Source organism: Oncorhynchus gorbuscha, linkage group LG03 (assembly GCF_021184085.1).
Source record: "Oncorhynchus gorbuscha isolate QuinsamMale2020 ecotype Even-year linkage group LG03, OgorEven_v1.0, whole genome shotgun sequence".
Lineage (NCBI taxonomy): Eukaryota > Metazoa > Chordata > Actinopteri > Salmoniformes > Salmonidae > Oncorhynchus > Oncorhynchus gorbuscha.
The window spans coordinates 82,996,217-83,020,484 of record NC_060175.1 but is presented as its reverse complement, the minus strand read 5'-3'; the positions used below and the strand labels follow the sequence as shown (position 1 = coordinate 83,020,484).

At 45.7% G+C, this 24,268-nt stretch overlaps 1 protein-coding gene across 6 annotated transcripts in view; it reads left to right on the top strand.

The window, feature by feature from the left end:
• The window catches only part of LOC124032063 (signal peptide, CUB and EGF-like domain-containing protein 3), a 125,310-nt gene that overhangs the window by 71,320 nt on the left and 29,722 nt on the right, over window positions 1-24,268 (top strand). For 4 of the 6 annotated variants that reach the window (XM_046344097.1, XM_046344095.1, XM_046344096.1 and 1 more), the window contains exons 5-8: window positions 7,294-7,440; window positions 8,357-8,473; window positions 17,805-17,852; window positions 23,080-23,196. In XM_046344097.1, coding sequence (XP_046200053.1) covers window positions 7,294-7,440; window positions 8,357-8,473; window positions 17,805-17,852; window positions 23,080-23,196 — 429 coding nt within the window. The remainder of the gene's footprint in view (window positions 1-7,293; window positions 7,441-8,356; window positions 8,474-17,804; window positions 17,853-23,079; window positions 23,197-24,268) is intronic. The other 2 variants (XM_046344100.1, XM_046344098.1) reach the window with 1 other exon arrangement.

Genomic DNA, 24,268 nt, shown 5'->3' with positions numbered 1-24,268 from the left:
AATAACAAGAGCAGCAGTAAAATAACAATAGCCAGGCTATATACAGAGGGTACCAGTACAGAGTCAATGTGGAGGCTATATACAGAGGGTACCAGTACAGAGTCAATGTGGAGGCTATATACAGAGGGTACCAGTACAGAGTCAATGTGGAGGCTATATACAGAGGGTACCAGTACAGAGTCAATGTGGAGGCTATATACAGGGGGTACCAGTACAGAGTCAATGTGGAGGCTATATACAGAGGGTACCAGTACAGAGTCAATGTGGAGGCTATATACAGAGGGTACCAGTACAGAGTCAATGTGGAGGCTATATACAGAGGGTACCAGTACAGAGTCAATGTGGAGGCTATATACAGAGGGTACCAGTACAGAGTCAATGTGGAGGCTATATACAGAGGGTACCAGTACAGAGTCAATGTGGAGGCTATATACAGAGGGTACCCAAGTACAGAGTCAATGTGGAGGCTATATACAGAGGGTACCAGTACAGAGTCAATGTGGAGGCTATATACAGAGGGTACCAGTACAGAGTCAATGTGGAGGCTATATACAGAGGGTACCAGTACAGAGTCAATGTGGAGGCTATATACAGAGGGTACCAGTACAGAGTCAATGTGGAGGCTATATACAGAGGGTACCAGTACAGAGTCAATGTGGAGGCTATATACAGTACAGAGGTACCAGTACAGAGTCAATGTGGAGGCTATATACAGAGGGTACCAGTACAGAGTCAATGTGGAGGCTATATACAGAGGGTACCAGTACAGAGTCAATGTGGAGGCTATATACAGAGGGTACCAGTACAGAGTCAATGTGGAGGCTATATACAGAGGGTACCAGTACAGAGTCAATGTGGAGGCTATATACAGAGGGTACCAGTACAGAGTCAATGTGGAGGCTATATACAGAGGGTACCAGTACAGAGTCAATGTGGAGGCTATATACAGAGGGTACCAGTACAGAGTCAATGTGGAGGCTATATACATACAGGGTACCAGTACAGAGTCAATGTGGAGGCTATATACAGAGGGTACCAGTACAGAGTCAATGTGGAGGCTATATACAGAGGGTACCAGTACAGAGTCAATGTGGAGGCTATATACAGAGGGTACCAGTACAGAGTCAATGTGGAGGCTATATACAGGGGGTACCAGTACAGAGTCAATGTGGAGGCCTATATACAGAGGGTACCAGTACAGAGTCAATGTGGAGGCTATATACAGAGGGTACCAGTACAGAGTCAATGTGGAGGCTATATACAGAGGGTACCAGTACAGAGTCAATGTGGAGGCTATATACAGGGGGTACCAGTACAGAGTCAATGTGTGGGGGCACTGGTTAGTCGAGGTAATTGAGGTAGTATGTACATGTAGGTAGAGTTATTAAAGTGACTATGCATAGATAATAACAGAGAGTAGCAGCAGCGTAAAGATGGGGGTGGGGGGCAATGCAAATAGTCTGGGTCGCCATTTAATTAGATGTTTCAGGAGTCTTATGGCTTGTGGGTAGAAGCTGTTTAGAAGCCTCTTGGACCTAGACGTGCCACTCTGGTACCGCTTGCCATGCGGTAGCTGGAGTCTTTGACCATTTTGAGGATCTGAGGACCCATGCCAAATCATTTCACTCTCATGATGGGGAGTATGTCTTGTTGTGCCCTCTTCACATCTGTCTTGGTGTGCTTGGACCATGTTAGTTTGTTGGTGATGTGGACACCAAGGAACTTGAAGCTCTCAACCTGCTCCACTACAGCCCCATCGATGAGAATAGGGGCATACTCGGTCCTACTTTTCCTGTAGTCCACAATCATCTCCTTTGTTTTAATCACATTGAGGGAGAGGTTGTTGTCCTGGCACCACACGGCCAGGTCTCTGACCTCCTCCCTACAGGAGGTGATCAGGCCTACCACTGTTGTGTCATCAGCAAACTTAATGATGGTGTTGGAGTCGTGCCTGGCCGCATTCATGAGTGAACTGGTAGTACAGGAGGGGACTGAGCATGCAACCTTTTTCCCATGTTTGAGGATCAGCATGGCGGATGTGTTGTTACCTACCCTTAGCACCTGGGGGCGGCCCGTCAGGAAGTCCATGATTCAGTTGCAGAGGGAGGTGTTTAGTCTCAGGGTCCTTAGCTTAGTGATGAGCTTTGAGGGCACTATGGTGCATTCTCACATAGGTGTTCTTTTTGTCCAGGTGGGAAAGGGCAGTGTGGAGTGCAATAGAGATTGCATCATCTATGGATCTTTTGGGGCGGTATGCAAATTGGAGTGGGTCTAGGGTTTCTGGAATAATGGTGTTAATGTAAGCCATGACAAGCTTTTCAAAGCACTTCATGGCTGCAGACGTGAGTGCTACGGGTCGTTAGTCAATTAGGCAGGTTACCTTAGTGTTCTTGGGCACAGGGACTATGGTGGTCTGCTTGAAACATGTTGGTATTACAGATTCAGACAGGGAGAGGTTGAAAATGTCAGTGAAGACCCTTGCCTGTTGGTCAGCGCATGCTCAGAGTACACGTCCTGGTAATCCATCTGGCCCTGCGGCCTTGTGAATGTTGACCTGTTTAAAGGTCTTACTCATATCGGCTGCGGAGAGGAACAGCTGTCGTCCGGAACAGCTGATGTTCTCATGCATGTTTCAGTGTTACTTGCCTCGAAGCGAGCATAGAAGTAATTTAGCTCGTCTGGTAGGCCCGTGTCACGGATATGCTTCCCTTTGTAGTCTGTAATAGTTTGCAAGCCCTGCCACATCCGACAAGCGTCGGAGCTGATGTAGTACGATTCGATCTTAGTCCTGTGTTGACGCTTTGCCTGTTTGATGGTTCGTCAGAGGACATAGCGGGATTTCTTATCAGCTTCCGGGTTAGGGTCCCGCTCCTTGAAAGTGTCAACTTTGCCCTTTAGCTCAGTGCGGATGTTGCCTGTAATCCATGGCTTCTGGTTGGGGTATGTACGTACAGTCACAGTGGGGATGATGTCCTCAATGCACTTATTGATAAAGACAGTAACTGATGTGATGTACTCCTCAATAACATCGGAAGAATCCCGGAACATATTCCAGTCTGTGCAAAACAGTCCTGAAGCTTAGCATCTGCTTCATCTGATCACTTTTTTATTGACAGAGTCACTGGTGCTTCCTGCTTTAATTTTTGCTTGTAAAGCAGGAATCAGGAGGATATAATTACGGTCAGATTTGCCAAATGGAGGGTGAGGGAGAGCTTTCCAATACATGGCCCTAAAGTTTACTGACCAGGCCCTCATGTTGTTGCGAAGCGCTGGTGAGGAGGCTTTGTTCCAGGCGCCCAACTGTCTCCACCTCAGTGAGAATTGGGGACTACAGTATATAACGTATTTCTTCTTCATTAGCTGAGGGTCACTTTCCACATGGGATCGTAGCCAATATTGTAGCCAAAGGTGGAAAGTTTCAACCTGCAAAACATTTGCAAATAAATAATTTACATAAACAAAAGACTGCCTTAATCCTACTATAACAGTCCAGGGGTATGATTGTACCCTATTCGTTTTACAACCTGTTGTATAATACAGGTAGTAATATCAATTTCCTAAATTGCTCCACTTAGTTGGCAGTGTTAATGAAGTGCTATAAGAGGAACGAGTGTTAGTGTAGAATGGCCCATAAAGGCACATTGTGTTTAGTTCCAGATGAATCTAAAGGACCACATTAGAGGGGAGTAACTGTGGTTACTGATGGGGTCTGAACATTGAGACAAACAGAAGCGTTCTCCAGGCAGCACGTCTAGGCCTATTTCTACACTCATTATATCCTGTCTTCTTCTATTTCTCTTTAGAGAGGAGGTTTTTTTTTGCAGGGAAGTGTCCCTGTACTGTAATTGTCAGAGTTGCACAGAAAATTATTGTATTATTGGAAGCTCTTGAGAAGTCTCCAAATGGCCTTGTTTTTGTTTATTTTATTGTGTTCCGGTGCACTTTAAAGGCCTTAGCCTTGAGCCTGGACATTATTGTGTCTGGAGCTGGGAGGGAGAGGGGGGTTATAGATGGCAGTATTTTAGCTTTGGGCTGCTGAGGTGGCACTGCAGTGCAGTAGTCCTTGAGTTACAAGCCTCTCCTGAGTGTCTGGTGGGCAGGTCACGACCTGTCTTGGTTGGATACTGCTGTTGTAGCTGTTGTCGCTTCTGGGGGAAAGCTTTCTCTTTCATGCTGTTCTTTGCATCTAATTGTCGGGTGTTATTTTTTCCACCGGTGCAGTCAGTAGTTTCCGATGATCGCTGTCCATGTTCAATTGTGTGAGAACAAATGTCCAGTCTGTCCCCTGGTAACCATTTGGAAGGTTCCCCTCTGGCTCCATGATTTTAACAGATATTGCTTATCCAGCGATCAGTCTATAAAGTGCCCTGTGATATTTTTTATTGGCTTCTACATATAAAGTTGTTTCATGGGTCAAAGGCTTGTTTTAGTGGACTGGCGGTGTTCGCAATCCGCAGTCCTATTCGTTGCGTCACAACTTTCCCCAGCTCACTTCTCCACGGGCCGTTTCTTTCTTTCTACGTCCCTATTATGTATTTATATTTCATTTCTCAACAAGAGACCCCGCATAAATTATAATAGCTGTAGTAGTAATAATAAAAAATGTCGGTATTTGGCAGCCAGTTGAACAGAACCACAATGTGTGGTTCCATAGCTTGGCCAGGGAGAAAAGGGCTATTGTGTCAACACTTAGGCTTTTCTAGGTCCTCAGAGAGAGAGCAGGGCCAGGTTTTGGCCCTAGCCCCACCCGCTATTGATGGATGAGTCTGCGGTATTAGGGTCAGGGGTCTCATATACTCTAGGTGGGGAGAGAATGGGGGATTTTGGGGGATGCATATTGTGACCCTGGTAAGTGAACTTGAGTCTCTTAAGGGCTGCCAAGTGGGAAACTCTATCCCTGTCTGTGTGTTGGGTTCGCCTCCCCCTCAGACAGACACGGAGCAGTGGGAAACTCTATCCATGTCTGTGTGTTGGGTTCGCCTCCCCCTCAGACAGACACGGAGCAGTGGGAAACTCTATCCCTGTCTGTGTGTTGGGTTCGCCTCCCCCTCAGACAGACACGGAGCAGTGGGAAACTCTATCCCTGTCTGTGTGTTGGGTTCGCCTCCCCCTCAGACAGACACGGAGCAGTGGGAAACTCTATCCCTGTCTGTGTGTTGGGTTCGCCTCCCCTCAGACAGACACGGAGCAGTGGGAAACTCTATCCCTGTCTGTGTGTTGGGTTCGCCTCCCCCAGACAGACACGGAGCAGTGGGAAACTCTATCCCTGTCTGTGTGTTGGGTTCGCCTCCCCCTCAGACAGACACGGAGCAGTGGGAAACTCTATCCCTGTCTGTGTGTTGGGTTCGCCTCCCCCTCAGACAGACACAGAGCAGTGGGAAAGGTACGTTAAGTCTCCCCTTGCACTGACCTCCTGAGGTTTGCTGCACCTTAAAGAGTGTGTGTTGTTATATGGTCAGTGGACTCCAGTCATTGTCCCTGTATTTACTGTCTCAGTGGCCGTGGTGGTGGAATGGTGTTTTAGTTCAGAGGTGACCCTCTGTCCAAGGACTGTTTTGCACTCAATGTCTGATTGCTCAGCCTCTCCCATCTTTCTGCCTTCGCCATCACCCCTTTTTACAGATCAGGAAAGCACAAGCAGAGAAGCCTGTCAAAAGGGCTGAAGCCTGACATCCTATCACCTCTTAACAGGCTTGAGGTGATGGACAGCACTAATGCGAGACATCAACATCGCCTATGATTCTTGATTCGTCAACTAGACAAAAAGTAGAGAGGAGGTGGAAATATATCTGTCTCTCTGACATCAGCTCTACCGTACTAAGTGAAACGAAATAAAAGGGCCGGTGCAGTTTGTTGGCAGAACACGTGGAAAACAAGAGGGTGTAATCAAAAGAAGCCTATTCAGGCAGGTGTTAAAGTACATAAATAAGTCATTGAGGATAATACAAGGTTCTGGCTCTTTGCCATGAGTCGCCAACACATTTACACATACAGATAGCATTTTCCCATATGTCCACAGGGCAGTCACATGAACACACTGTAGAATGATTGTCTATGTACAGAAAAGTGCAGTCCTCTATGACATGTCATTTATAATACTACTACTAATAATAATAATGTGCCGTTTTTCAGACACCTTTATCTAAAGCAACGTTCAGTAGTTTGTGCATACTTTTTCATATGGGTGGCCTGTGAGAATGACGTGGGGCCCTTGTGCTTACATGCATGTACACATGCAATCAAATAGGACATTTACAATATTCATGTGTGTGACTAGAACAGTATACAGCTCTGAAGTGGAGACCCAAACATCCTTCTGAGAGTCAGCAGGTCCAGTGAGTCTCAATTGAGACATCTTCCTGCCTGGGTTGCATCCTGAATGGCACCCTATTCCCTACATAGGCCACTACTATGGACCAAAGCCCTACGGGCCCTAGTCAAAAGTAGTGAACTTAATTAGGGAATAGGGTGCCATTTCTAAGTCAACCTCTGTGTCTGCTCACCACATAGAGGAAGAGGGGTGGGGGATGAGAGATGGGTTTGGTTTTTAATGAGACAGTGGGTTTGGGGTTTGTCACTGCATCTGTAATAGTGACATTATCTCACATCGCATGGAGGCAAATCTCAGCTTTGATCCCTAAAGGTGTCACACGTAATACATAGTGGCATAACAGATGTGCCACTGACTCCTGTTATAATTTATAACACAAGTGAGACCTGGAATGGAATCCTCTTGAGTTGCGGATGTGTTGAATAAGTGACTTTCATACATTTATACATGAGATAAAAATGATGTATCTGCATGGCACTTTGAGAGTAGCTTAGAATCGCTACAACACTCAGATATTGTGAGATGACTTTATATAATGGAGGCCAACAAAAGCATCCCTTTGTTGTGTTTAGACTCATAACGGATCCATGCATCCACAGAAAACGGACCCATTTTGTGTGAGGTAAACCTCTGGAAATACTGTAGATGTGTTTTTTAGGCCTCTCCGCTCCGACCGAGCCCTTCTTGCCTCAAAGCTTGAAGAATTTGTCTGCGAGTTAAAATGTCTACTTCTGTTTGTTAGGGATTACCTCATTTACAGGACTGCAGGATCAACTCCTGCTAGTTTTTATAGCATGACACAATGCAGTGTGTTCTAACAGGCTATCATCCACCCTGGAGATTTACATGTGTGTGTGTATTCAGTCATGTAAGGGGGCGTGGCATCGGGGAAAGGACTAGTACCTAGTACGTGTTGGAAACTCTGATCAGGTCACCTCCAACTCCTGTTCTTCTCCCTGTAGCGCGACCAGAGGGCACCAAGGAGAGCCCCACCTGCATGGATAAGAACCATGGCTGTGCTCACATCTGCCGGGAGACACCAAAGGGAGGCGTCGCCTGCGAGTGCAGGCCTGGCTTCCAGCTCACCAGGAACATGAGGGACTGCAAGTGTAAGTGTGAACCCCCTCCATCAACCCACATTGCCCACCTTCATTACTCTACACAATGTACACATTGGCACCACATGATGATCTACTCTATCTTACATAGGTTTCTAACATGATAATACATGGTATATGTGGTGCCAATGTGTACATTGTGTCGGGTTATGAAGATACTTACCATTCAACAGACGCAACCAACAGATTTTCACACAGCGTCAGAAACAAAGCCATTTTACAGTGATTGTTTCCAAATGATACTGCCAGTTTATCACAGTAAATGGTTTATAGCATCCGATAAGATAACCGACAGAACTGATGTAAGGGAGTGGGAAGCAGGTTTCTGAGAAAGAGCCGGTGATGGACACCACACACTTCCTGTTGCCAGTCCTTTCAGGGCTGGGGTCGGGGCTGATGGGTGATTTGCCTATGTTGGAATAATGATTGGAGAAGTGTTTAGAAGTCTACATTTTTGGGGCGATAGCCCAGGTTAAAGCCAAAAGGCACAGGGGTAGTGTTGTGCAGACAAGATGGCGGTGGAAGCCTTGGCTCTGTCATCACAGGTGTATTCAGAGTGCTAATGTCGACACTCAACACGCCACAAACTCACAGTGTAACTGACACCCAGATTCGTCTTTTTAACAGTTATGAACGTTCCAATTTTTCTGTGTCACTCTGGAGAACCAGTATTCCAAAGTGGAACTAGTGTCTTCCAGTGAGAATGAAACTCTGAAGTCAGTCAGCTCCGCTCCATTAAGTAGGTGACGGTTTAGTGGTGTGAGATCCTTCATACCAAGTTGTGAACGGGAGGAGTTTCTAAACATCTTTATCACAGGTTGAGAGGGTGATGATGTCACAGCACACCTCCAGGCATGGATGACAGTACATCATGTTCCTATTGCTTTAACTGTGTGCTCCTCGGCAGTGACCTGTAACTACGGCAATGGGGGTTGCCAGCACATCTGTGAGGAGACGGACCACGGCCCCAGATGTGCGTGTCACATGAAGTTTGCCCTGCAAACCGATGAAAAGACATGTGTAGGTGAGTCAGCTCACATTTGATGGGTTGTGGAGGAGAACTGAGTAAAGAATGTGATCTGCATGTACTGAATCATTCATCTTCACAGCCTTAGTCACACATTACCAGGACACTCCAGAGGCAATGTTGAGCTTCATAATGACTGCATGCAACTCCTTTCACTTAGATAAACAAGTACCTTATTTTATGTCCAAGTCTCTACTGCTGCTTCTTCTCTCACACACAAAATACAAAATGCTTCCATTCCCTGCTGGTGTTGGTGGTGATGCAGTCTACAGCTGTGACACCTCTCTCTCTCTCTCTCTCTCTCTCTCTCTCTCTCTCTCTCTCTCTCTCTCTCTCTCTCTCTCTCTCTCTCTCTCTCTCTCTCTCTCTCTCTCTCTCTATCTCTCTCTCTCTCTTTCTCTCTCTCTCTCTCTCTCTCTCTCTCTCTCTCTCTCTCTCTCTCTCTCTCTCTCTCTCTCTCTCGCTCTCTCTCTCTCGCTCTCTCTCGCTCTCTCCCTCTCTCTCGCTCTCTCTCTCTCTCTCTCTCTCTCTCTCTCTCTCTCTCTCTCTCTCTCGATCTCTCTCTCTCTCTCGCTCACTCTCTCGCTCTCTCTCTCTCTCTCGCTCTCTCTCTCTCGCTCTCTCTCTCTCTCTCTCTCTCTCTCTCTCTCTCTCTCTCTCTCTCTCTCTCTCTCTCGCTCTCTTTCTTTCTCACTCTCTCTCGCTCTCTCTCAATTCAATTCAATTCAATTCAAGGGCTTTATTGGCATGGGAAACATGTGTTAACATTGCCAAAGCAAGTGAGGTAGACAACATACAAAGTGAATATATAAAGTGAAAAACAACAAAAATTAACAGTAAACATTACACATACAGAAGTTTAAAAACAGTAAAGACATTACAAATTTCATATTATATATATATATATACAATGTACAAATAGTTAAAGGACACAAGATAAAATGAATAAGCATAAATATGGGTTGTATTTACAATGGTGTTTGTTCTTCACTGGTTGCCCTTTTCTCGTGGCAACAGGTCACAAATCTTGCTGCTGTGATGGCACACTGTGGAATTTCACCCAAAAGATATGGGAGTTTTTCAAAATTGGATTTGCTTTCGAATTCTTTGTGGATCTGTGTAATCTGGGGGAAATATGTCTCTCTAATATGGTCATACATTGGGCAGGCTCTCTCTCGATCTCTCTCTCTCTCTCTCGCTCACTCACTCTCTCGCTCTCTCTCTCTCTCTCTCTCTCTCTCTCTCTCTCTCTCTCTCTCTCTCTCTCTCTCTCTCTCTCTCTCTCTCTCTCTCTACATCTTGATTGGAGTCCACCTGTGGCAAATACAATTGATTGGACATTAGGCACACACCTATCTATATAAGGTCCCACAGTTGACAGTGCATGTCAGAGCAAAAAGGAATTGTCCATAGAGTTCCGAGACAGGATTGTGTCGAGGCAAAGATCTGGGTAAGGGTACCAAAAATTGTATGCAGCATTGGAGGTCCCCAAGAATACAGTGGCCTCCGTCATTCTTCAATGGAAGAAGTTTGGAACCACCAAGGCTCTTACTAGAGCTGGCCGCCCGACCAAACTGAGCAATCGGGGAGACGGGCCTTGATCAGGGAGGTGACCAAGAACCTGACAGAGCTCCAGAGTTCCTCTGTGGAGATGGGAGAACCTTCCTGAAGGACAACCATCTCTGCAGCACTCCACCAATCAGGCCTTTATGGTAGTGCGGCCAGACGGAAGCCACTCCTCAGTAAAAGGCACATGACAACACGCTTGGAGTTCTAAAAAAAACACCTAAAGGACAATATTCTCTGGTCTGATCCACAGACAATGCAATCTCTATTGCACACCACAGTGCCCTTTCCCAGCTGGACAAAAGCGAGAATGTTATTCATTGACAACAACTTACCATTCAACGCCATAGTGCCCTCAAAGTTCATCACTAATCTAAGGACCCCGGGACTAAACACCTCCCTCTGCAACTGGATCCTGGACTTCCTGGTGGGCCACCCCCAGGTGGTAAGGGTTGGTAACAACACAACTGCCATGCTGATCCTCCACCCCAAGCCCCTTCACCATCATTAAGACTCCCAACACCATCATTAAGTTTGCTGATGACACAACAGTGGTAGGCCTGATCACTGACATCGATGAGAGAGCCTATAGGGAGGAGGTCAGAGACCTGGCAGTGTGGTGCCAGGATAACAACCTCTCCCTCAACATGATCAAGACAAAGGAGATTATTGTGGACTAAAGGAAAAGGAGGACCGAGCACACCCCCATTCTCATCGAGGGGGCTGTAGTGGAGCCTATCATGGTTCAAACACACCAAGACAGTCGAGAAGAGGGCATAACAATGCCTATTCCCCCTCGGGAGACTGAAAAGATTTGGCATGGGTCCTCAGATCCTCAGAAAGTTCTACAGCTGCATCATCGAGAACTGGTTGCACCACAGCCTGGTATGGAACCTGCTCGGTCTCCGACCGCGAGGCACTACAGAGGGTAGTGCGTATGGACCAGTACATCACAGGTGCCAAGCTTCCTGCCATTCAGGACCTCTATACCATCGGGTGTCAGAGGAATGCCCCCAAAAAATCCAAAGACTCCAGCCACCCTAGTCATAGATTGTTCTCTCTGCTACCGCACGCAAATGTTACCGGAAAACCAAGTCTAGGACCAAAAGGCTTCTTAACAGCTTCTACCCCCAAGCCATAAGACTCATGAACACCTAATCAAATGGTTACCCGGACTATTGGCATTTTCCCCCCAACCCCCATTTTTACGCTGCTGCTACTCTTTTTTATTCATACATATTCACTTTACCTCTACCTACATATTACCTCAATTAACATTAAGGTCTACAGCTGTTGTATTTGGCGCATGTGACAAATAACATTTGATTTGATTTTGATTTGATGAAACCAAGAATGAACTTTTTGGCCTGAATGCCAAGCATCACGTCTGGAGGAAACCTGGCACCATCCCTACGTGAAGCATGGTGGTGGCAGCATCATGCTGTGGGGATGTTTTTCAGAGGCAGCGACTGGGAGACTGGCCAGGATCCAGGGAAAGATGAATGGAGCAAAGTACAGAGAGCTCCTTGATGAACACCTGCTCCAGAGTGCTCAGGACCTCAGACCGGGGTGAAGGTTCACCTTCCAACAGGATAACGACCCTAAGCACACAGCCAAGACAACGCAAGAGTGTCTTCAGGGCAAGTCTCTGAATGTCCTTGAATGGCCCAGCCAGAGCCCGGACTTGAACTCGATCAAACATCTCTGACAGAGCTTGAGAGGATCTGCAGAGAAGAATGGTATAAAGTCCCCAAATACCGGTGTGCCAAGCTTGTAGCCTCATACCCAAGAAGACTCAAGGCTGTAATCGCTGCCAAAGGTGCTTCAACAAAGTACTGAGTAAAGGGTCTGAATACTTATGTAAATGTCATATTTCAGTTTTTTAATTGTAATACCTTTTCAACAATTACTAAAAAGCAGTTTTTGCTTTGTCATTATGGGCTATTGAGTGTAGATTAATGTGGAGAAAAAACAATGTAATACATTTTAGAATAAGGCTGTAATGTAACAAAATGTGTAAAAAGTCAAGGGGTCTGAATACTTTCCGAATGCACTGTAATTAACTGATGTCGTTTCCCTTATTTGAATTCCATTTTGTACGTTTTTTTTCTGTGAGCTCTATGCTCAGTTTCTGTGAGCTCTATGCTCAGTTTCTGTGAGCTCGATACTCAGTTTCTGTGAGCTCTATGCTCATTTTCTGTGAGCTCTATGCTCAGTTTCTGTGAGCTCGATGCTCAGTTTCTGTGAGCTCTATGCTCAGTTTCTGTGAGCTCTATGCCCAGTTTCTGTGAGCTCGATACTCAGTTTCTGTGAGTTCGATACTCAGTTTCTGTAGAGAAAAAGCAGATCAAGCCCTACTGTGCGATGTAATAGTTGTAGTTTCCAACAGGCCAATATTCTACATAGAGCAGAAAATGTGGTCATTGACTACAATGACCATAATCCATTGCGTGCCCGCTTACTTGACTAGACCTCGTTGACAGAGTTGGAGAGAAGAGTGAACGTGCGAGAGGGATATAAATCAGTTGCTTTGTGAGGTATTTCTACCTGAAAATACATGATCTAGTGATTGATAGTTGGTATTCAGCAGTTGTAAAAATATGCCTTATGTACTTTAAAGAACTACAAAATAGTGTTTTAGTCAGACAACAGCTCCATAGAGATGAGATGATGACTTAGAATGAAATAATAAAATCGTAAAATAATACAAATATTTTATTAAAGTAAAGTAATGTGAATAAATAGTTAATAAGTAATAAGCAGTAATGGGCGGTCACTACCATCATGGGACTTTTATTACCCATTTTATTCTGTCTTGTTACAGCATTCAACCCACATAATGCATTTGATGAAAAAAACTGTGATTATTTTTTAAATAATCGAACTGAAATTGAACCGACCTCAAAAAGCACTAATCGCTCAGCACAACTGGTTTGGATGGCTGGTTGACTGGTTTGGTTTGCTAAAGTGTCGGTAGCTGGTCAGCTGGTTTGGGTGGCTGGTTGGCTGGTTTCAGTGGCTGGTTGGCTGGTGGCTAATTGGCTGTTGTAGGCCGCTGCTTGGCATGTTTGCTCAGTGTGTCTGGTTCTACCCTCTCCACCACGGTGCTGATGAGATGCAGACCCATGTCAAGGACTGGTCAGCCACCCTATCATTACTGCCGTACGCTAGCGAGGCTGCCGGGACTCCACAAAGCCCGCTGTGGCCAAACCATATGTCTGAGCCGCCATTACCAAGACCGAAAACATGTGTGCCTGATGTGACAGATTAGGGAGCGCTCAGGCAGTTAGGGTCTTGGGTTTCCCTCCACAGGCTCTGGGGGTGGGGTTGGAGTTGGGGGAGATGGGGGACAGGGAGGGGTGGTAGCAGCCCACTCTGCGGTTTAGTGCTAGTGCCATCCATCTATCTGAGGGGCTATTAGTTAATAAAACCACAATAAAATAAACAAACCGCCAAACCAGCCCCTGACGGCAGGCTGACTGACAGGATAATTGGGACTGCTTCAGCCAGGCACGAACAGTACTACAGGCAGACAGACAGGACAGACTGGAAGATGGAGACTCCGAGTGAAAATACATTTCCTCAGTGAAAATGTCACCAAATAAGGATGGGAGTGGGTTTTTTGTACATTTTTTATAGTGGTAGTGGAGGATGATGGTTGACAAAACAACCAAAGCAATCTTTATGTTAGTTAGAGTATTCTGTTCATTTAGCTTCAATATACATACTAAACTACAGTAGTTTCCCATTAATGACACTGGAACAGGACCAACTAAACCATTGTTGACCAAGATTAGTTGGCGATATGAACAGCACGATGTCACAAAAGCCTGGAGTGGTGGGTGCAGAGTCAAATGCAGAGAGCAGAGGATACTGGGGTAACCGGCTTTATTAGGATTACCAAAACCAACGGCCAAAACAACGGGTGAAAAATCGACAGAAAATAGCCCAATCCAAACACAGGGCACAAACGGGAACACAGCACGCACAACCTGACTAACAGAAAAACATCCCGCACAAATTTAGGTTGCCTAACAGGCTTAAATAGACATGAATCAAGAAACAAAATAAGAGACAGGTGCAACCAATAAAACCAAACAAACAGAAAAGGAAAAGGGGATCGGTGGCGGTTAGTAGACCGGCGATGGCGACGAACAGGCAGGGGAGCCACCTTCGAACAGGCAGGGGAGCCACCTTCGAACAGGCAGGGGAGCCACCTTCGAACAGGCAGGGGAGCCACCTTCGAAACAGGCAGGGGAGCCACCTTCGAACAGGCAGGGGAGCCACCTTCGAACAGGCAGGGGAGCCACCTTCGAACAGGCAGGAGAGCCACCTTCGAACAGGCAGGTGAGCCACCTTCGAACAGGCAGGAGAGCCACCTTCGAACAGGCAGGGGAGCCACCTTCGAACAGGCAGGGGAGCCACCTTCGAACAGGCAGGGGAGCCACCTTCGAACAGGCAGGGGAGCCACCTTCGAAACAGGCAGGGGAGCCACCTTCGAACAGGCAGGGGAGCCACCTTCGAACAGGCAGGGGAGCCACCTTCGAACAGGCAGGGGAGCCACCTTCGAAACAGGCAGGGGAGCCACCTTCGAACAGGCAGGGGAGCCACCTTCGAAACAGGCAGGGGAGCCACCTTCGAACAGGCAGGGGAGCCACCTTCGAACAGGCAGGGGAGCCACCTTCGAACAGGCAGGGGAGCCACCTTCGAACAGGCAGGGGAGCCACCTTCGAACAGGCAGGGGAGCCACCTTCAGTGGGAGTCATGACACACGGTGGATTTTTGTTTAATGGATATCCCATTAAAAACTACACACTGTCAGTAGTCCAACAGTGTGTAGTTTTAGTGGAATATCCATTAAGGGTGGTGTTTCATGTGCACTTTACCATATCTTCCTTCTGTTGTCTCCGTCTCTCCACACAAACTCAATTACTATTCAACAATAACGGGCAACGACGCAGGCCTCTTTTATTTGAAACAGTTTGCCTTTTCATCTTTCCTATCTATCACTTTTAGTACGTTGTTGGGGGTTTAGAGTTTATAGTGCAAGTCTCAAGACATTTACTTTTATATGCTGTACATTTCCGTATCAGTAGAGCGCCCGTGTATAGGGAAAAACACACACATAAAATTAGCATGGTGCAGCATATCTATATTTATGCTGTCCCTGTCATACACACTCACAAGCATGCACACACACACACACACACACACACACACACACACACACACACACACACACACACACACACACACACACACACACACACACACACACACACACACACACACACACACACACACACACACACACACACACACACACACACAAATGTATGTGTGGAGAGTGCACACACTCCACTTTCTCAAACGCACACACACATACATACTAACTTTTCAAGTGGTTCATACTGTATGTCCATTCTTACAAACTGTACTAACTTTTCAAGTGGTTCATACTGTATATCCATTCTTACAAACTGTACTAACTTTTCAAGTGGTTCATACTGTATATCCATTCTTACAAACTGTACTAACTTTTCAAGTGGTTCATACTGTATATCCATTCTTACAAACTGTACTAACTTTTCAAGTGGTTCATACTGTATATCCATTCTTACCAACTGTACTAACATTTCAAGTGGTTCATACTGTATATCCATTCTTACAAACTGTACTAACTTTTCAAGTGGTTCATACTGTATATCCATTCTTACAAACTGTACTAACTTTTCAAGTGGTTCATACTGTATATCCATTACAAACTGTACTAACTTTTCAAATACTGTATATCCATTCTTACCAACTGTACTAACATTTCAAGTGGTTCATACTGTATATCCATTCTTACAAACTGTACTAACTTTTCAAGTGGTTCATACTGTATATCCATTACAAACTGTACTAACTTTTCAAGTGGTTCATACTGTATATCCATTCTTACAAACTGTACTAACTTTTCAAGTGGTTCATACTGTATATCCATTCTTACTTTTCAAGTGGTCTATACTGTATATCCATTCTTACAAACTGTACTAACTTTTCAAGTGGTTCATACTGTATATCCATTCTTACATACGGTACTAACTTTTCAAGTGGTCTATACTGTATATCCATTCTTACAAACTGTACTAACTTTTCAAGTGGTTCATACTGTATATCCATTCTTACATACGGTACTAACTTTTCAAGTGGTCTATACTGTATATCCATTCTTACAAACTGTACTAACTTTTGTGGTCTATACTGTATATCCATTCTTACATACACTAACTTTTCAAGTGGTCTATACTGTATATCCATTCTTACAAACTGTACTAACTTTTCAAGTGGTTCATACTGTATATCCATTCTTACATACGGTACTAACTTTTCAAGTGGTCTATACTGTATATCCATTCTTACAAACTGTACTAACTTTTCAAGTGGTCTATACTGTATATCCATTCTTACATACGGTACTAACTTTTCAAGTGGTCTATACTGTATATCCATTCTTACATACGGTACTAACTTTTCAAGTGGTCTATACTGTATATCCATTCTTACAAATTAACTTTTCAAGTGGTCTATACTGTATATCCATTCTTACAAATTAACTTTTCAAGTGGTCTATACTGTATATCCATTCTTACATACGGTACTAACTTTTCAAGTGGTTCATACTGTATATCCATTCTTACAAATTAACTTTTCAGGTGGTCCATACTGTATATCAATCAAATGTATTTATATAGCCCTTCTTACATCAGCTGATGTCACAAAATGCTTTACAGAAACCCAGCCTATATCCATTGTTATGGTGGTTGTACATTTGAATGCTTTTGACAGTTGCTCTGTCTTTCTGTCTGGGGGCGTGGCCTAGAGGCATGGTTGTTGGGGCATGTTGGGATGCAGCCATGTTGGTATAATGGGGACAGCAGATGTAAACAGTGCATGCTGTGTGTGCCGTCTCCTCACTGAGGTAAAGAATCCTCAACGGTTCTCATGCGATTCTATGAAAACAGAGAGTGATATGGAACTGTGTGATCCCTCATTTCCCTGAATGACATCAGACGAATAAGAGATTCAAAGCACGTCGAGGAGAGTAGTGTCACCCTCACACAACATAACACAACAGTAGCACCATGCTGGGTGACGTCACAACTTCCGTTTTTTGAATACCCCAAATGCCTGCTAGCAAAGCATGAGGGTGAATCTGACTGTTTCTGACCTGCCTTTGTCTTACTAACCACTAACTACCTGCTATAATGGCTTGCAGAGCTTGAACTAACTGAACGACACCCCTGGCGGTACCTCAAGTCTGCCTCCACCCTACAACTCTTGAATGCGTGGCTCTTGTATGTGCATGGTGGCTTCTTTCTGCCTTTGTCGTTAGAGGTGACCCTCTTCTTCTAGAGAATGATCCATCATAGCCATTTTCTGGTTTGATTTAGAAAGTACACACCATTCTTTGGTCAGTCATTATCAATAGCGCTGTGTATCAATAGTTTTGCCCTTGTGATAAATCAATGGTTTTCTGAAACTCCTCTGGGCGTTTCATCCAGTAGAAATAGATGACCTATTTGATGTGTTTCATGAATACGCCTGCTTAGTCAACCAGCCCAGAAATGGGGGCAATTCCAGTGAAAAGTGCACCATTAATGTACAGTATTATATACATACAGAATTATTCTCATGATGACATCACTGATGTTTGGCCCAAGGTCCTAATTGGAGCACTAAAGCAGTGTTTTTGCAATGTATGTGTATGTGTGTGCAGGGGAGAGGAGTCTCCAGAACCAGGCAGCCCCACAGCTGTTCCCCAATGGTAAATATCTCTGTTCCTCTGGTTTCTCTCTGCGGGCTCCACTGACCATCTGACTCTTCACTGCGCCCCTTGTGGGGTCTATGTGGGTGTGGGCTGAAGGCCGACCGACCCGGGGGAAACTAACTAACCTAACACACATTGCACCCCTCCCAAAGGGGCATCATTCCTCTCTGACCCCTGACCTTTGACACCTTCCCACTTTCCTTGTCCTTCTGTGAATGCCCTTTCAATAACAATGGTGGATGCCCATGTCAAACCGTGCCTTTTCAAAACAACGCTGCTGTATTAGGAAGAAGCCTTCATCTTACCAGCACAACACAGTTTGAGGAAAATGAAAGACAGGTAAGAGATATATGGGATCTATTAAACACTACAATATAGATGCTTTAGAATGGACTTCCTGGTTCTGTATCACAGAACGGCCCTTCCCAACCTTAATCCTTAGCCAATCTGTTCTGTCTCACCCTTTCATAAACGCTCTATGCCTATCTTTTGCTATCTGTAAATGGATGTGCTGGTAATAGCTTGGCTAAGTGAATAACCTGACTCAAAGTCCTCAACCTCTCTTCCAATTACTGTGATGGCTGTTTAGAAACAGGCCAAGGAAGGAGCCTGTGGTTTATTTGTGTTTTGATACAACTGCCATGAAGGGAATTAAGCCCTGTGCCGAGCAGCTATCCATGGCCGGTTCTGAAATGCTATCACAGAGTATTAGTGTTTGAGAGGGAGCCAGAGGCATGGCCATGACTTGACAGTCAGCCACACAATAGACGGAACACAGAATACCTCTTTGTTCTAAAGTTTCATGTCGTTCTACACCATCCAACTGTTTGGATGCACAGAATCACTATTTTGGATGTTATCATGTGCTGTAAATGTATGCCGTTACATAGTGTGGAATGTATACTTCCACTTGGAGAAATGTACAGTGCAGGTTTTATATTTCTTTGAAGATTTATCTGAACATTTAAGAGGGGGTGCATAGTATATAAAAGTCACTCTTTCTCCATCAAAGACAATATTATGATCAACTGTATTGAGAAACAATCAAATATTATTACATAACAATTCAAATCATGAAAAATGCACTTCAACCCAAATTGTCTGCTGTTATGATCTGACAGAAATGCCAAGAAAAATAAGCACATAAATCTGTATAAATGAATCAGACCACTGCATATCAGAGAGATTTATGACTTAATTACAAAGCTCCAAATAGTGGGGGAACCTGATGAGAGAGAGAGGGGGAGAGAGAGGGGGAGAGAGAGAGGGGGAGAGAGAGGGGGAGAGAGAGAGGGGAGAGAGAGGGGGAGAGAGAGGGAGAGAGAGAGGGGGAGAGATGAGGGTGAGAGAGAGAGGGTGAGAGAGAGAGGGAGAGAGAGAGGGGGAGAGAGAGAGGGGGAGAGATGAGGGTGAGAGAGAGAGGGTGAGAGAGAGAGGGGAAGAGAGAGGGGGAGAGAGAGGGGGAGAGAGAGAGGGGGAGAGAGAGGGGAGAGAGAGAGGGAGAGAGAGAGGGGGAGAGATGAGGGTGAGAGAGAGAGGGTGAGAGAGAGAGGGAGAGAGAGAGGGGGAGAGAGAGGGGGAGAGAGAGAGGGAGAGAGAGAGGGGGAGAGATGAGGGTGAGAGAGAGGGGGGAGAGAGGGGGAGAGAGAGAGGGGGAGAGAGAGAGGGGAGAGAGAGGGGGAGAGAGAGAGGGGAGAGAGAGAGGGGGAGAGAGAGGGGGAGAGAGAGAGGGGGAGAGAGAGGGGGAGAGAGAGAGGGGAGAGAGAGAGGGGGAGAGATGAGGGTGAGAGAGAGAGGGTGAGAGAGAGAGGGAGAGAGAGAGGGGGAGAGAGAGGGGGAGAGATGAGGGTGAGAGAGAGAGGGTGAGAGAGAGGGGAAGAGAGAGGGAAGAGAGAGGGGGAGAGAGGGGTAAGAGAGAGAGGGGGAGAGAGGGGGGAGAGAGAGAGGGGGGTAGTTGGGGGAGAGAGGGGTAAGAGAGAGAGGGGAGAGAGAGAGAGAGAGGGGAGAGAGAGAGAGGGGGAGAGAGAGAGAGAGGGAGAGAGAGAGGGGGTGGAGAGAGAGGGATTCTCTAAAGAGATTCACTCTCAAGGTATTTTAAGAGTGATAAAGTCATTTTGTCTAAACTAATAGTAAAAGTAAGTTGTTACCATGGTCGCTTGTGCTCTCTGCCGGGGTTTCAGTGAGCTCAAACAGAGCTCAAAGAGATTCCCTAAATGAGCCCAGAAATCGATACTGCCAAGCCTGACAAAAGCTCACCCTTTGGTTGCTTTCAAAGCTGCGGTGGTAGAGGATATTTGCAGACCATTTTCAAGGGTTGTCATCATCCTATTGTTTTTTTTAAATGACTATTGAAAAAGTATTTGCTACATTATTTTCCTTCTTTCCAAATAACCTTGTGTACTATTTACATAATAACCCAATTCTAACTGCATGTCTACTGTGAACTCAGATGCTTGGATTTGGAACAGAGTGTGTGTGTGTCTATGTGTTTGTTTGCATATGCTTATGAAATATTTTGTTTGACTATCCAATTGGAGAGCATTGACCACTTAGGACATATTGCCTATGTCCACCCAGTCAATTGTATTTATTTAGCAGCCAGCTAGAGGTATGTCGCTCCTTGGCAAACAACCAAAGCTTATCACCACATAGGTGTAATTTGCAAATGACAACATATTGCTATTGCTTCAGGGAGAGAGGTGTACTGTACTTTACATCCACATATGGAACTGATCAACACTGTACATATCAGAGCCTTTCTGTTGTACAATTTACAAAAGTCTGCCCACAGCTGTGGACGTGGCTGGTCTGCCCACAGCTGTGGACGTGGCTGGTCTGCGCACAGCTGTGGACGTGGCTGGTCTGCCCACAGCTGTGGACGTGGCTGGTCTGCGCACAGCTGTGGATGTGGCTGGTCCGCCCACAGCTGTGGACGTGGCTGGTCTGCCCACAGCTGTGGGCGTGGCTGGTCTGCCCACAGCTGTGGACGTGGCTGGTCTGCGCACAGCTGTGGACGTGGCTGGTCCTCATCCAGAAGACCGAACCCACACACATACCAGGGCTTGTGTCGCTCTCTTCTATTTTGGCAAGCCATAATCGTCATAAATGTTTCTTTACCCTCTTAACACATGATCATTACTGTTTTGTGTGATAACTGCCCCACTAAGCATTTTTGAGGCATGTCGTGACAGTTCTGCATCACTGTGCCTGCCAACTCTCTGTGCCTCACAGACAGTGTGCAATTTGGACAAACACACAGGCTGTGCCACTCATCACCACACAACACTACCGTGGTTCACTAGGAATGCTCTCTCTCTCTCTCTCTACCCCAGCGCAGAGCCCTTGGACTTTCACAGGATGGCTGAGCCATCGTCTTTAAATTACAGCCAGAGCCAGGCCCATGAAGGCCCATACCAGCAGAACACTGCCTGGGGTCTCTGTCACAGTGTTGCTGTGATACCACTGTCTGTCACCAGAAGTGAAACAAGCAACAAATGCTTAAACACTTTCTCCCACTTAGATAGAATTCCTTGATCTATGATCCTTGACGGTTTGGTCTGCCTCATCATGGCTCTGCTCGCTGCAGCATAATGTAATGTTAGCCTAGGTATTCCCCCAAAATATAAAGTTATTCTCTGTGTTGATTTGGGCAGCAGTGCTTCCTCTGTGGTGTCACGTGTGAGAAGCCCTCTCCATACCAGTCTCAACCCTCTCAGCAGTCTGTGATGAAGCCCTCTCCATACCAGTCTCAACCCTCTCAGCAGTCTGTGAGAAGCCCTCTCCATACCAGTCTCAACCCTCTCAGCAGTCTGTGATGAAGCCCTCTCCATACTAGTCTCAACCCTCTCAGCAGTCTGTGATGAAGCCCTCTCCATACCAGTCTCAACCCTCTCAGCAGTCTGTGAGAAGCCCTCTCCATACCAGTCTCAACCCTCTCAGCAGTCTGTGATGAAGCCCTCTCCATACCAGTCTCAACCCTCTCAGCAGTCTGTGAGAAGCCCTCTCCATACCAGTCTCAACCCTCTCAGCAGTCTGTGATGAAGCCCTCTCCATACCAGTCTCAACCCTCTCAGCAGTCTGTGAGAAGCCCTCTCCATACCAGTCTCAACCCTCTCAGCAGTCTGTGATGAAGCCCACAGCCAGGCCAGCTGTTCCGGTGCTCTTTATGAGAGAGGTTCTTGGGTCTTTAATAGACTTATTTTTGAGTTAACTGCCGACTGGTATCCCTCAGCTTATTAGAGGAAAAGTGATGCAATGTGCTTCTCTGTGAGTGATCAGCTGCCCTTTGAGCAAGATATCATATATGAGGTTTAGTTTTTTAATGGTGTTATTTTTCCAGAGTGTTTGAAGCTATTGGTGAAGGCTGCCAAAAGAATGTAACAGTAGACGGACACCAAGCTCTTTAAAGTGTGATCAAATTTCTTCTCTTCTGCGATTTGTTAAACATCTCCTATCTCCTACATGAAATGTGTCAGCGTCTGTAGATGAGGTCATGAGGCATAGCCTGGCAGCCAAGCTGCCCTCCTTTCCCTGACTGACCACCCTCCATTCCTCAAATCAATCTTTCTAACGCACGGACTGGCCTGGCGAAATTGCTTTTTTATCCCCAAAATGCCTGGGAGCTCTTGTCAAAGCCAGAGTAAAAAATATATATTTTGACCACAACTGTCTGGAGAAAGAGCTGGTTTGTCCTCATGAAAGGAGTTGGTTGATGTCCTGTGAGGAAGTTGGGGGAGGAATGGAGGTGTTTTTTTTAAAACTCACTGCTCCCAAGAGCAGCTAAACATGCACACAATCATTTGTTTATGTCTTGACATTATGCTCTTAGTACTCTGATCCTTGATTTTCCATAGTGTTGCTGTTAGTCCGGTGCATTATCTAACTCTGTCCTCTTTGTCCACTTCCCCTGAGAAAACAGGAGAAAACTACTTCAGCACTTCCTGTCTCTTATTTGTCTTTTTCTTATCCTCTTTGAAACTACACTGTACACTAATAGACATCTTTGAAACAAGCAACCGTGTGTGTGTGTGTGTGTGTGTGTGTGTGTGTGTGTGTGTGTGTGTGTGTGTGTGTGTGTGTGTGTGTGTGTGTGTGTGTGTGTGTGTGTGTGTGTGTGTGTGTGTGTGTGTGTGTGTGTGTGTGTGTGTGTGTGTGTGTGTGTGTGTGTGTGTGTGTGTGTGTGTGTGTGTGTGTGTCTAACTGTGATGTATGTTTCCCTCTGCAGAGACGTGTTTATTGAAAAATGGTGGCTGTGACAGCACATGTCACGATGCAGTGACCGGAGTCCGCTGCAGCTGTCCTGTAGGCTTCACTCTCCAGCCAGACCGCAAGACCTGCAAAGGTAACCTAACACACACACCTTCTCACCTCACCCTATCAAACAAAAATCACCTGTCAATCACCTGGTTGCAGATCAATCATTCTTTCTCTGTTTTCCTTTTGATCTATCTTGCTGGTTCCTTTACTGGCCCCCCTTCCACCCCCACAGCCCTCCATGTACATTGTGTCCACAGTCACAGTGGCCACGGGAATCAGGGACCTAACAGACTCTAATCAGGGAGGCATTGTGGGCTTGTTGAGGCGCGTAGGACTGCCACTGTCTGGTTCCCCAGGTGTGGCTCACCTGACCTCACCTTGCCACCCTACTCTGCCTCCCTCCCCTGCCCTTCCTCTTCCCCTCTGTCTTATTGGCTGCCTCTGTCTCCTTCAGAGCTCTCGCATTGGGATTGAGGGGTAGCCCAGGCCTTATCAAATAAAATAAAATACAATTTTATTTGTCACATACACATGGTTAGCAGATGTTAATGCGAGTGTAGTGAAATGCTTGTGCTTCTAGTTCCGACAATGCAGTAATAACCAACCAGTAATCTAACCTAACAATTTCACAACAGGATGCCAACAATTTAATGCTGTGTATATATTTCGTATGACCATAACCTTGAGGTAATGGGTACTGCATTGGCAGCACATCCTTTTGTCAAGCTGCCCATATCCTGTTACTGCTGTTAAACACAAATAGCTTAATTTTCTCAAAACTTATCAAAAAGCTTTTGTAAATGTATGCAAAAGAAGAGCATTGGAGTAAGAAGGATTTAGATTAGGAGTACATAGAAGAAGAGACAGAGAGAGAAAAGAAGAGCTCTGTGTAGAAACTCAAGACTTTTGATGCTGCCAAGAAGCCAAGAATAGGAGTCTGCTTCCCCTCCAGTGCTCATAACGTTAAAGCTAACAACTCTGATAAAAGTACATTGGATTTTATTAGTTTCGTTTCAGAGGAAACAAAAGGAAAACAACCTCAGAGAGCACTGGCACGACAAGACAAATAGACAGAGAGAGAGAGAGAGAGAGAGAGAGAGAGAGAGAGAGAGAGAGAGAGAGAGAGAGAGAGAGAGAGAGAGAGAGAGAGAGAGAGA